At 45.6% G+C, this 13,281-nt stretch overlaps 1 protein-coding gene across 2 annotated transcripts in view; it reads left to right on the forward strand.

The window, feature by feature from the left end:
- The first annotated feature begins 933 nt into the window (after nt 1-933).
- Nucleotides 934-13,281, forward strand: part of ITPKA (inositol-trisphosphate 3-kinase A) — a 39,618-nt gene continuing 27,270 nt past the window's right edge. For both annotated transcript variants that reach the window (XM_030950197.1, XM_030950199.1), the window contains exon 1: nt 934-1,626. In XM_030950197.1, coding sequence (XP_030806057.1) covers nt 1,123-1,626 — 504 coding nt within the window. In that variant the 5' untranslated portion in view covers nt 934-1,122. The remainder of the gene's footprint in view (nt 1,627-13,281) is intronic.

Consider the following 13,281-nt stretch of genomic DNA (forward strand, 5'->3'; position numbering starts at 1 on the left):
TTAATAACTACAATTACAACACACACGGCAGTCCAGCACGGGTTATGTTTTAGGTAAAGAGTGGGAGTTCAGCAGGCAAGAAGTACCAAGGCAGGGGGTGTCAAACGCTGAAATTCGCTCAAGGGGGCTTGGGTATCGCAGCAACCGGCGGCTGAAGGCAGCCTGATCGAGCACGGCTCAGCAGTAACGCGCTGACTGACAGGCAATTCGGGCTTCCCGGGAGGCGGGCGCTGCCCCAAGCCCCTGTCCCGCTCGCAGCCCGCCGGGAATGTTGCAGCGGGGCGTGGGGACCCTCAGCGCGGCCGGGGCAGCGCTCTCGGCTGCCGGCACCGCGCGGTCACTCACGCACCGCCACCTGGTCCCCGCGGGCTGGTGACAGCCCAGTCACATCCCCGCCCCCGCGGGGCGCGCTGAGCCACCCCAGGATGTCGCGGTCCCGCCACGGCAGCCGCGGAGGCCTGGAGGTGGCCCGCGGTGTCAGCGCGCACCGAGGGGATGCTCACACACGGACCCCAGACCGCCACGCGCGGCCCTGAGGGGGCCGAAATCCCCAGGGAGGATCCAAGGCCGCCTCCCCCGCGTTCCCAGCCCGGACTGGGCTGTGGGGCCGCACCGCCCTCCGGCCCGCGGGCTGCCGGGGCTCGCCGCGCTGCGCAGCCGCCGTGCCCGGGGAGCCGCGGCCGGCGGGCGGGAGCGGCGGCGCGGAGGTAAGGCGGCGCACTCGGACGGGCACCGGGACACCCCCAGGCCGCTCCCCGGGGGCCGCCGCAGGGAAAGCGAAACTAAAAGGGCGGTGATGGTGATGGTGGCGGCGGCGGGAAGGGGCGGGCAGAGGTTCCCGCGGCGCGGCTCGGCTGAGCTCGATGCGATTCGATCGCTCCTCCCCTCAGCGCCGAGGCGGAGCGGGGCGGTGGCGGCGGGCGGGCGGTCGGGCGGGCTCAGCGCGCCCCCATGGCCCTGGCGCCGGGTCAGCGGGCACGGTAGCAGCCTCCGGCTGTCGCCGCGGGTGACTCAGAGCTGCCCGGGCAGGAGATGTGCCTCTCCGCCGGGCTCCGGGCAGCCGCGGGAGACTGACTGAGCCACAAAGAAGTTTCCCCGGCGGCGGCGGCGCGGCGCTCCCCCATGCACGCCTCCGGCCGCCGGTCCTGGAGCGCTGCTCGGCAGGCGCCCGGCACCGACCCCGCCATGGAGCCCCGCGCGGGGCTGCACAGCAGCCCGGAGCTCAGCCGGGCCAAGCGGCTGACCGTCGGGGAGCTCTGCTCCCTCTTCGAGGCTCGCTGCGCCGCCGTCGCCGCCGCCGCCGCCCGTCAGCTGCCCGACCGGCCGAAGAGGGGCTGCCGACCCCCGAACGGGGTTCTGCCGCCCGTCATTCCCCGGCTCACCGTCACCGCCGAGGAGAGCGAGGAGGCGCAGGGCAGCCCCCAGGCGCGGCCGGCGCGGCCGGAGGGCGGCGGGCTGAGGACCGGCAGCTCGCTGCACCTGCAGTCCCGCCGGCTGTCCAACTCCTCGATCTCCTCCACCGGCTCCTCGTCCCTCCTGGAGGACTCGGAGGACGACGTGCTGAGCGACACGGAGTGTAGGAGCCAGGGCATCGTGCACTTGGAGCATGGCGAGGACACCAGCCAGGTAGGGGCGCGGGGTGAGCGGTTCGCCCGGGAGGCGCTGCCCCCTGGCCGGGCAGCTGGGCGCCTATCGGGCTCCTCAGGGGCCAACAGATGCTCCCGCTTGGAGTAAGGTTTCCGTGACCCAACTCCAGGAAAGCTCCGTGAAGCTCCTGTCCTGGGCCGGCAGCAGTGCGCTGCGGTGCACAGGCTGCTGTGCCTGTTGGAAAAGCGCTTCTGCACGTGGGCTCCTCAAAAAGCCGGCCAGGTGTGCGCTGTTTCTTTCTGCTGTGGAGTTGTACTTTACGTCCCAAGAATACGGGGAGGTGTTTTTTGATCATAAGTGGGTTGTTTTTTTTCTTTTTTTTCCAGTCTCCTGTGTCAGATGCTCAAAATAAAATTTTACCAGGCATTTCCCAGCAGGTATTTTTTGTCTCTTTCAGTCCTGGAGTCTGTGGTTGTCAATTTTTGAGCTGCTTTTTGCTGTGAGCATGACAGGAGATGGGGAGGAGCTTGGAATGGATAGAATGCATGCTTTTGTCCATTCTGGCAGCGACACATTCTTCTCAGTAAATCCCCTCTGTAATTTGGTAGCTTTCATCCATGAAGTGCACTTTTAAAGGCATATAGTTAGTTGCTTTTTCATAGTCTTTGATGTATATTTCCCTGACTCCATATAGAGTGCTTCTCAGGCTTTTGTACCTGAAAAATGTAGCTTTAGTGAATTCCCCCTCCCACCTTCATTGACACTGCTGCTTAAATTGTTGTTCTACTGCCAACTCATTTGTGCTGAATTGTTTTCAAGCACAACATATGCTTTGATAAAAAAGGTATAAAGAAGAAGTAATGCAACTTGTAGGTGATACCTCCAGCTGGACTTTTCTCATGGTAATTGTGCGTTTACTACTTTAAAGGACACATAGTACAGGAACTAAAATGCTGTGCACAATATTGGTTTTGTTTGCATCAACTTGTGGCCTGATTTTGGAAGAGAAAAAAAAGAGTTTTGTATTTCATCATTTTGAGTATAAAGAAACCTGTAATAATAAGTCTTAATTTGTACTTTTGATTCTGAGATAGAATATGGTTTGCACAAAAAAAAAAACCCACTTGTTTTGCTTTCTTTTCTAAAAGACACACTATGTGTTTTTGTGAAAGTAGCAGGAGAACAGAAATTAAAGACAATAAAAGGCCATGGGATCATTTGACTCAATATCCCTGCTGTGGCAATATGTGTGCAGCAAGAATTAAGTGATGATGCTTCAGCAGTAAGAGAACTCTGAGATGGCATCGTGGCATCTGGTTAAACTGTGTGTGAGTATAGACTGAAGCAAAACTGGTTCTTCAGATGAGAAGCTGTGCTACGTCAAAGCTTATGCTTCTGATTCTCTGAAGTCATTCGTACTGAATATGATATTGAGACCTAAATGATTGGGGCTGTATCCTTCCCTATAGTCTGAAATGCATGTATCATGTGAATGCTACTACTTTCTTTTAGGAAGTCTTTATAGTCACCTTTTAATTACAAGAAAATAAAATATTAAAAGAAGGTCTCTAGCACTGATTTATAGACAAACTAAAAATATCCATATTATAAATGTTTTAAACTCTGAGAGACCATCCTGTTCACTTAGGTGTATGGGAAAACGAGGACTTCAATAGTATTATAATAATTCAGTTTTTGAAAAAGTTTTTGCAGTTTTCCAAAGTTTAGCACAGCTGCAGGACTGTTTAGTTCCTCCTTGGTAAAGTAAGTATTTCCTCAACTCAGGTGAATTACTTGATGCTTTAAAAGGCTGAGTTATGTTTCCATACCTGCAGTGTAGGGGAAGATGGGGCAAACTGCACCCAGGAGCTTGCATTCTGGCTGATTTTCTTTATCTCGTTACCGCTTCTGTGGCAAGTCGTCAAACCAGAGCAGGGTCTGGTACCTAGGACTCTAAACCAGCAGAATTTCATGGCCCTACCTAGTAAATTAAATGGGCTCACCTGCTCAGTGACTGCTTACATGGCTCATCCCTTCCTTGCTTGCTGCATTACCCACCAAGACCTGGAATCCCAGGAATCTGCTGTTTCTCCTGTGGTCAGGTGCACTGCCCTTCATCTCAGGTGGCTGCACTGTTTGCTCAGCAATATCTGGAGGCATCCAGGACAGTTCTTGTCATTGATGTCTTTTGGTACTGGACAATGCTGTCCAGTCATTTCTTCAGCAAAACAGTGACCTCATACTGTGCCAAAGTTGGAGTCTATGCTTTGAACCTCTGGGGGTTCAACTGTACAGGATGTGTCCTTTCAACTCGTAAATCTTGAGGCAGGATGAATGTTTATTTTAGAGTGGAAGGCTTTGGGTTAAAGGCACAAACATGCAAGTGAAAATAACTACAAATTTTAGGATACTCTGTGGAATGGTTTTATATTTTGAAGATTTTATTTATAAGCAATTTGGAACATTTTGCTTATATTTATTGTTTTCAGTGTATTTTCATAGGTGAAGGCTTGTTCTAAGAGTGGAACACAAAGGATAGAGACTTTTCTGAAGGAAACTGGAATCAGAGGTGGGCCAAAGTTTTCTGTTTCCTAATTCATGGGAAATTTTGACATTTTAAAATTTCTCTTGTATTGGGGGAATTCCCTGAGACTTTTCTCTGGAAATGTTAGAAGTTTATTTGGAGCTTGGTGCCTTATGATTAAGCTCAGACCTGTGCTCAGGGAACTGCTGGGTTGTCAAGCCTACCAGGCTCCCCAGTGCCTACCAGGGACCTTGGAAACTTGCCCAGGTCTTCAACCGTGGGAGTAGAAGTTCTGATAATAATGTTCCTGTTATCAGAGCTTCAAGGCTTCCATCTGGAGACCCAGGAACTTGAGACCTAAGCTGAAGAAGGCCCTCCCAGACCTCTCTACTGTTGGTCTGGAGATCAAGACCCAGCTGAGTCTGGAATATTGTGGGCTCTCAAGCTACCTGTGCAGGACTGTGTGTGAGATGGGAAGCTCAGGAGCCTCAGTGTCTAGGGCTTGCTGCCCTGGAGTTCTCAGGCCTTAAATCCCAGGATGATATGCCTGGGAGTGCTGTCTCTGACTGTATTCCTTGGAGGAAAGTTCTCCTTGGTAGTTCACTTGGCAAACAACTTTCCAAGAGGATGAGTGATTCAGTTAAGTATTTCACAGAGCATTTGGGGTTGGATGGATTGATATATCATGATGATGTTAAATTTTTGTTTCTTCTTGAGCACAGTACGTGGGCATGTCCCTGGAGTGTTGGGGGCAGTGAATACCTTGGGGCTGATGACGGTGACAGTGCAGTCCCAGCCTGGCTCCACTGGGACAGTTCACATCTGGGCAGGCCCACCTCTGAGAGCAGCTCAGTGGGTGGTGTTCCTGTTTCTCTGCATAAGTTATTCATGCCATTTTGCAGTAATTAGCAGAGGCTTTGAAATGGGGCTATCCAGGCTTTCCTGAAAGAAGACCTTCCAACAGCGAAGGGATGGAAGTATGAGAGAAGCCTATTCTGCTGCTGTCCTGTTGGTTCAACTTGGGGTTTGTGAAAACCAGTGGTGAAAATCTGTGATAATGGAAACTGCATAATGCCATATTTGGATATTTGTAACTCTTGGCAGTAACCGAAGAAATATTGGTTATTTTTTAAATAGCCAACTGACAGAATAGATTTTACCCTATGGCAAAAGCTAACATTCCTGCATTTAAATGGGAAGCACACTTTTGTAGCCTTGCTTCATGCCATTGGGAGGTGTATAAACACAGCTGAATCTTGCAGTGAAAACACCAGTGGTGCCTTTATAGTAATGGAGAGGATACAAGAGTTGTGTGTTTTTGTCTTAATTCTGTGAATGAGCAGTTTTTAGAAGTATGAAGTCTGGTTAGCCCCTTCTTTGTTGGGACTGGGACTTTGAAGAGTGGTTTTCACAGAGAATAAATACCATGATAATGTACAGCAGCCTTTTGTCCTCCTTATAGGAGAATGTTATTTACTAGATAGAAACATGCCAAATAAATCTACTCATTTTCATAGATGTGACCTGTCATTCCAAATTCCTAGAACTGTAACCATGAGAACAGCTGACAGTTTGCTAGAGAAAAAGCAGTTCAGTTCTTGCCTGCAGTGATACCAGAAACTTTGGAGGATATTTATTAGTGAAGTGCATTTGGTTTGGTTTCATGGATCTTCTTAATTGTATTTTTCATAACATCAAGTACCTTAAAATGGACAAGTGTATAGAAAGGCACACACACTTAATAGCTAACTAACTAAATAAATTAATAAATACAGGAGGAAAGTTTTAACTACTTTGGCTCAGGGGTGGGTTACATAAGCTAATGCAGTAGAATATAATTGTTATTTTTAAATGAAGAATAGGAATGATGGGATGACATAAGTAAGACTGTTAATGGGATTTTAGCCTCCTCTCCAAAGGAAAGAAAGCTTGTGTAATCACTCTATCAATTCAATTTCAACTGCTTTAGTAGGTTTCAGCCAAATTTGGCAGCAGCATAGACATCTCAAAGTTTCTTCAAGAGCTCTTTAAAGTTTCACAAAGGTCAGACTGGGTGGAAGAGAGGAAACCAAAATAAATGCATACTTTTTATTCTCAGGGGGGAAGGTACCAGAGGAGATAAACAGCTGTGTTCTATTTCACTTGTTGACTGGCAAATTGCCAAGTGTACCCTGGTTAGTCCATAGGTGCTTCCATGCTGGATCCAGCTGCTGCAGGTAGTGTCTTCTCTCCTGAGGGTAATTAGCAGAAGGTGTGGGAGGGATCATACACTGCTGTGGGCTGGTGAGGTTAGGCAATGTGGAAGGTGCTCGTTAAGGCACAGGGGTGAAAGGGAGGAACTTATGAGGAGGTGTGGAAATGTTAGGGAGGTTGGAGGGCTTTTGGAAGAAGTTTATAGAGGACAGTAACAAGCTGTGGATACTCTGATAAGGGTGCAGGACAGTAGATACCAGTCGAGTAGCTTCTCTAGTGTTCTGCTCATGAGACAGCTGCTTTTGATGGAATACATTTCATGCTGCTAAAAACACACATATTTATAATGACAGTCCCAAATACTGAAATCTTCCTATTGTATACTGAACAAATTTGAGGCGAACAGCAGTAATGTTGCATGTTTGCACAGTACTTGGAACAAAACTCTGAAGTGAGAGCCATCTCTCAGTTTGAGGATGAATTCTTCACCACTGTACATTGCAGTGGTGGAGTATATCAAACCATCAGCAGTATCAGGTCTGATGGTGACTTTTTATTAGTAGTGTAGATTCTTGTCTGTAAGGAGATTGACTTAGCTGTTCCCAAATCAGGTGAGAGAGAGGCAATTAAATGCCTTATCAGATAAGAGTTTCTAATCATAGATATATCTGAAATAGATATAGGTGACTTAGACATTACAATATTCTTCTCTTCTGAATCAATTTCACTCTGATAGTTTTCATTTTTCATATGTGAAAGGACACGTTGTTTGGGCATACAGTCTAAAGTTGAAAGAACTCTGTGATAACTTTTCCCTTATGGACCTGCTCTGTTGGGTGTATTGTAGAAGTTTCTCTGCATGTCTACTTTTATAGTTCAAACCTCCTTATAATGCTTGTTTCAATTGGAAAGGTGAGAAAAAAGTAACAGCAACTCCTCATCACTGGGTGATGCATATTTAAAGAGGCAATACCTAAGTGTATTTTTCTCACACTATCATTGACTCAGCAGATTTGTGAAAACCCATGCCAGTCTTAATAGGAATAAGGGTAGTGGTTGGAGCAATAGTTTGGAAATTTTGCATGTCTGTGTATTTTGGGGTTCTGACGCTATTACCCCGTTAGACTGGTTTGATTAGAGTGAATATTTTTAACTGGTTTATTTGATTACCACGTGTAATTAGTGTGGTAGTTAACATATTCAAAAATTACCTCAACTCACATCTAAAGTTTATTATAAATGGAATGTGTTAAAGTGGATTGGTTTGATTAAATGCTCACAATGTGATGCAATTTAATGTTGGAAGCTGAGAATGCACATTGTATTTATGTGGTAAATAGCTGTTTTGTTTAGCAATGGCTGAGAAAAAACTAAGGATCATCATATGGCATTTTTGTAGTGATTATCTATAAAATGTGGTGGTAGAAAAAGTAATGTTAACCTTAGACATCTTGGAAGGAAAAGGTGATCTTATGTACAGTAGCAGTCAAGTCTCTCTTCTTCCTTCACAGTCAGGGTAGTTCTTGCAGTCAAAGGGGGCTGAGGCAGAGGAAATTGGCTTGTCAGTCCATGTTAATTTGAATCTTGCATAGCGTAGGTTTAAATGGAATTTAAGTGCTCTTCTCTACCAACAGAGCTTCATCTCAGAAGCTCACAAATTAGGTAAGGTGGCACTGTCTGTCCAAAGCATAGCATACCTGGGGAAAAATATAATAAAAAAAGGAGGGAGTGGGAGCAGGTGTTAGTGTCCATCAACTCCTTCTGAATAAAAGTGCAGGGAACGGGGAGAGGCTACCTGTTCATCCAGAGTCAGGCTCGCAAATAGCCTGGCACTGGATAACAGTGTGGTGGTGGTGGTGTTTCCAATGGTGGCGTATTGGTGTATTGTTTCCAATGCTTAACAAATTCATTCCTGTCAGTTATGGAGAATGCTTTCTGGGATAACACATAACCAGCAGCATTTGAGGGGATTTTTGTACTGATGAATGATGAGCTTCTCACAAGGGATGAAATCTTTTACATTCCAAAACATGTAGGTGTGAGACAGATTCTACAGAAACCTACCCTGAACCCATCAGGCCTGGCTATGGTTGCTTGTTAGCAAATCTTCTGTTCCTTGGCAAGCTTGGGAAGAAGTCAGCCAAAGACAAATCGACAGCTCATGTGAAGCAGTGATCATAGACTTGACATGTTCCAGATTTAGAGCTTGGGACAGACTCTCCAAGCCAGCTGGTGACTATAGCAAGCAGAGCACAGACACTGCTTTGTGGGAGCTCGCCATTAACCCAGAATCCAGGAGCCGTCCATATTTACAGGCTGAAATATCCAAGTAAGGTGATGCAGTGATGGAAACACTTTAAGCTGTTTACCTCAGCCCACTATTACCATGTTTATTTTACTCATATTCAGCTTCAGTCTGCCGCTTTATTCAGCCTTCTGACCTCATCAGTACGTGAGCCACATTCTAACAGAGGTGTGGTTACAGGTGATAAAGAATATGTATAGAAACTTGTTTAGTCTGGGTGTCATTGGTACTGAAATGTGTCTGATTCTTCCAGAGGATTAACAGGAAGCTGGGATGTTGCAGAACTGTATGAGTTAGTTAGTGGGAATGGCAGGGTTCACTTGGGATGTATCAGCAGAAACTGCTTCATACGACTTCATGTGTACTTTGTACACCTTTCATGTGATAAGAATAATGTCTCTTGATAAATTACATTGAACACTGCATAGAGAGAGAAGGTCTTTGTTTTCAGTGATGGTAGAAAATTGTCATTAATTATCAATATAACTGATTTTGTCTCCTGATCTCTGCCACATCCCAACATAAAGTGATCCAGTCTTAGTTACAGCTGCATTCCCTACTCTGAGTTGCTGCAGAGAACACAGCTTTCTTTGTGTCTCAGCTCTTTTCAAGCAGCTCCATATAGTGAGAACACTGCGGCAGTTCTTTCTAGTGATGTTCACTCAAGACAGAACTATTTTCTGTGCTCTACTTCGTTTGCTTCCTGTGGTGGAGTGCTGAATCAAATGCAGGCTGCTACTTCTCACCTTTGAGGTGCTGGTGCTAGTCAGAGTCTGTGTGTTGTGGGCACACAAGAGATCGACAGAGCCCAGCTGTGAGGGATGTGTGCAGCCATCCCACTCCAGGCGCAGGAGGTGAGCTCAAGGAGGCTCAGCTGTGCACGAGGCAGCTGTGAATTGGGTTTTCCCTTACAAGAAGGCATCTCTCACCAACCAGCCAGCTCTGGCTCACTCTGCAGCACGTACTTTGGAAATGGAGGGAGCATTGTTGCCGCATGTCAAGACTTTCCACTACTGGAACCTCTTCAAATGCTCTGAAATCACCACCTCTGCTGAAAATCTTCGAAGATTTAGAAGCATCTGGCACAGATCTGAGCATGTGGCACAGGTAGTAGTACTGTCATGTGCTTTCAAATGACCAATCTTAGGGGTACACATATTGCAAAGGGCAGCTGCAAGGTTCTAATGCAGGCTACTCAAGAGGAGAACTTGAGACATGAGGGAGGTAAGAGGGTTGTAAAATCTTCAGGTTATGTACCATGAGACAGAAGGGGAGTCACTGACAGGGATTGGGAAGGGTACTGGAAATGTGAGGGGAAGAGTAAAACTTAATAGGCAAGCAGATTATTGCTTTAAAAATCAAGGAAAATACATTCTCAAAAAAACCTCAGGAGAACATGTGACAACTATATTAAGAAATCATCAGTCAAACATTGCAAGTGTATGTAATGAAAGAACTCACGTTCCTGCAGTGTGGGTATGTTAATGTTCTACTGTCTTTCATAACAAGTAGGCATAGCACTTGATGCACAGAATTCATGACTTTCAACAGTTCTATATTTTCAGTCAACTCAAAGGATAAGTTACAGTTCCACAGTCACTGATGTAATGTATTGCAGAACCTCTGTTTATTCACAGATAGCTCTGCAGCAGATCACAGAAAGGAGAGGCTGACTTCCCAATTTAACACGGCTGAATGCTGATGTGGAGAGCTGCTGCCTTTCACAGTTTCACAGTCCCTCTTTGCCTGAGAAGAGACTAGGGAAGTTATTTATGGAGACTTTCACCATGGCCAATAACTGTATTTTTTCATTCTCCTTTTGACTAACTTGAGAGTGAACCTTACTAGCAGAAACACTGAACATTTGTGCATGCAGCCAAAGTTAATGGGAGCTGTTCTACAACAGTATTGTACAGTATTGTATAACACTGGGTATTAGGAAAAGCAAAGGTTGATACCTCAGTTTAAGCTTTCAAAATTAGTTGTACTTTTCACATTAACCTATCTTTCCTTCACTATTTTTCTCTGTAAGATGAATAAACCCCTTCATTTAACGGGTTGTGAGAACAAATTCACTAACATTTGGAAAACAGTGTACTGCTGCTGTAACGATTGTCCTTAAGTTTGTACCGAAAACTTCAGTTCTGAAAATTTCTAACTTCTGAGTGCTCAGTTTTGCATTTAAGGCATTATTAAAGTTCCAGCTCAAATGTAATTCTGGATCTGAACATGTTCCAGGAGCAGAAGGTGCTGACATCTGGCAGTGATGTTTCATCCTCTCTCCATTCCCAAAGTGTGTGCTGTGGAACAAGGCAGCGCTGCCTGGCCCAGGTGAGGTGCCCATGCTAGAGAGGGCACTCACTGCAGGGCTGTACTTGGAGACGTGCCCTCTGGTGTGGGGAAAACCTAGTTCACAGCTCCTTGCTGCACAGCTGAGCCTCCTCAAATTCCCTCCTGTGTATGGCTGAACACATCCCTCACAGCTGAGCTACATTGATCCCTTGTTTGTGCTGTGCCGAGCAGTCTCCACAGAAGGTAATTAACTACTAATGAGAGTCTGCTGCAAATTAATTTGAGGTTATTACAATTTGCCAGGCTTTGTCAGGTTGACTTCTGTTCCTCACATTGCTTACTCCTGCTTTGAAAACACTCCTCTTCCTAGATTTCAGGTTCCTTCCTCAAAATTCAAAGTTAAAAAGCTTTCGAGAGGATTCGCTAGAAATTTTGTAGCGGGGTCAATATGAATCTTTTTCTAGCCTTGGAAACACCTCAAGTTTTTGTTAGAGTTGTTCAACCTGAAGCAAACCAGAGTTTTAGCTCTTTTTTGAGGTGGTTAACTTAGAGCAAATCACCAGAGAATGAAATACATACAAAGAATTCTTGTGCATTGGTGCTTTCCTGGTTGTGCAGGAAATCTGGGTTTTGGGACCCTGGTCTTCTGAAAGAGGCAGAGCTAGAGAAGACTGTATGGCCTTTGTACTCTTCTCCTTCATTGTATGCTTATGTGATGCAGCAGAAAGGATAAAAATCTGTGTGAACAGTGTTTTTGCATGCAGATCAGCTGTTATCTTGTGCGGGGCTTGGGTGGGTTGTTGGCTAAGTGCACTTGACCTGAATATTCTAATAATGACAAGCTCTGCTTGGTGTGGGCTCCCTCCTTTGCCACCCATGTATGGCCTGTAGGGATGGCATCGCTGACCCCACAAAGGGTCAGCTTTGTTCAGAGGAAAGTATAATCTGAAGAAACTAAGAAACCTTCCAATGCTTCAGCTCTCACTTTTCATAGTGCAAAATGCTGAGTATCAGAATTTTGAGCTAATAATTTGATAAAGTTTGTATTGTCTTGCTCAGTGGCATTTAAACAAGGAACTTTTTTGCCTTCTTTGTACTAATCCAGAAGGAGTAAGCAATTAAATCCTGAGGTTACTCATTTCAGGACAGATCCTGCCATTCTGTTGAAAAACCTATAAAAGGATTTTAAAGTGGCGACTCCTGACTTTCAGGTGCTTGGGTTTGGGCACTAATCAGGCCCCTATAAGAGTTTCATGAGTTGTTTCCTCAAAATTTATAGCAAGACCACAGAAAATTATTGCTTTCAGCAAAGACGCCAAGAAAGGGAGCAAGTCCTGAGCTCTGTAACAGTCCAGTGATAGTTAATCACTATGCCAACAGTCTCCAAGTCTTTTTCCAGTAATAGGACTGGCTGATGTCCTGATTATGATTTCTCATTCCAATATTAAAACTGGAGTGACACATAATTAATCATCTGTCTTCTGCCCCTATTTATCCATTGGGATTTTCCACATCATCTCTAGAAATATGTCTTCTTCCATTGCTATAGTTCTGTGCTTTGATCCTAGTCTGCCTTTTCAGCCCTCTGATTTTACAGGAAACAGTCCTGTCTAGGACTACAGGATGAATGTAGCCAAACCACCAATATTCCTTTTACATTGCATTCTTTAAGAAAAAGAGCAGATGGGCAGCAAAATCCGTCTTGTCTTGTGAAGTAACTTCTCTGTGTGGCCTGTTCCCCTGTGTCCAGTGTAGGTCATCACCCATCTGCAGATGACATTTCAAATGTCTGTCTTCTCTTTGTTGAACCCTGGTAAATTGATATTGGTTGCTCTTGGGTTTTGCTACCCATGTCCAATGTGGCACAGAAGCTGCTGTTTGCTCCATATACCAGGAGGCTGGTGTAGGTGGTTGTGCAAGATACGGGAGTGTGGCTTGCAGTTCTGTTGCTAGGAGCCAACAGTATGAAGTTCTTTGAAGTTTTATGGGGGTTTTTAAATCTCTTTTACCATGAGATAATAATTTTGGTAGATAAATTGTCCTTATAAACTACACCCTTTTTATTTTACTTTATTTTTAGGTGAGTTTGCGTCTTAATAATTGGCAGTTGATGTTTATGCTTCTACAAAGGTGGGATCTCCAGCATCCTGATGGTGAACGCAGCTTTACCTTCCGGGCAGAGGAAGCATGCTCCATAAAACACATTTGCTATTGTTCAAACACCCACAACTCTTCAGGAAGACAGATGCCTCGTTTCAGTTTCAGTCTTTAGTTGAGTCACTCATGCTTATGTAAGGTTTGAATTTGATTCTCTTTCTTAAGGCTACATTATGGAAATTAAAATCTCAAATAACCCCTTGTCTCTGGGGCTAGCTGCTAC

Source organism: Camarhynchus parvulus, chromosome 5 (genome assembly GCF_901933205.1).
Source record: "Camarhynchus parvulus chromosome 5, STF_HiC, whole genome shotgun sequence".
In the NCBI taxonomy this organism is placed as follows: domain Eukaryota; kingdom Metazoa; phylum Chordata; class Aves; order Passeriformes; family Thraupidae; genus Camarhynchus; species Camarhynchus parvulus.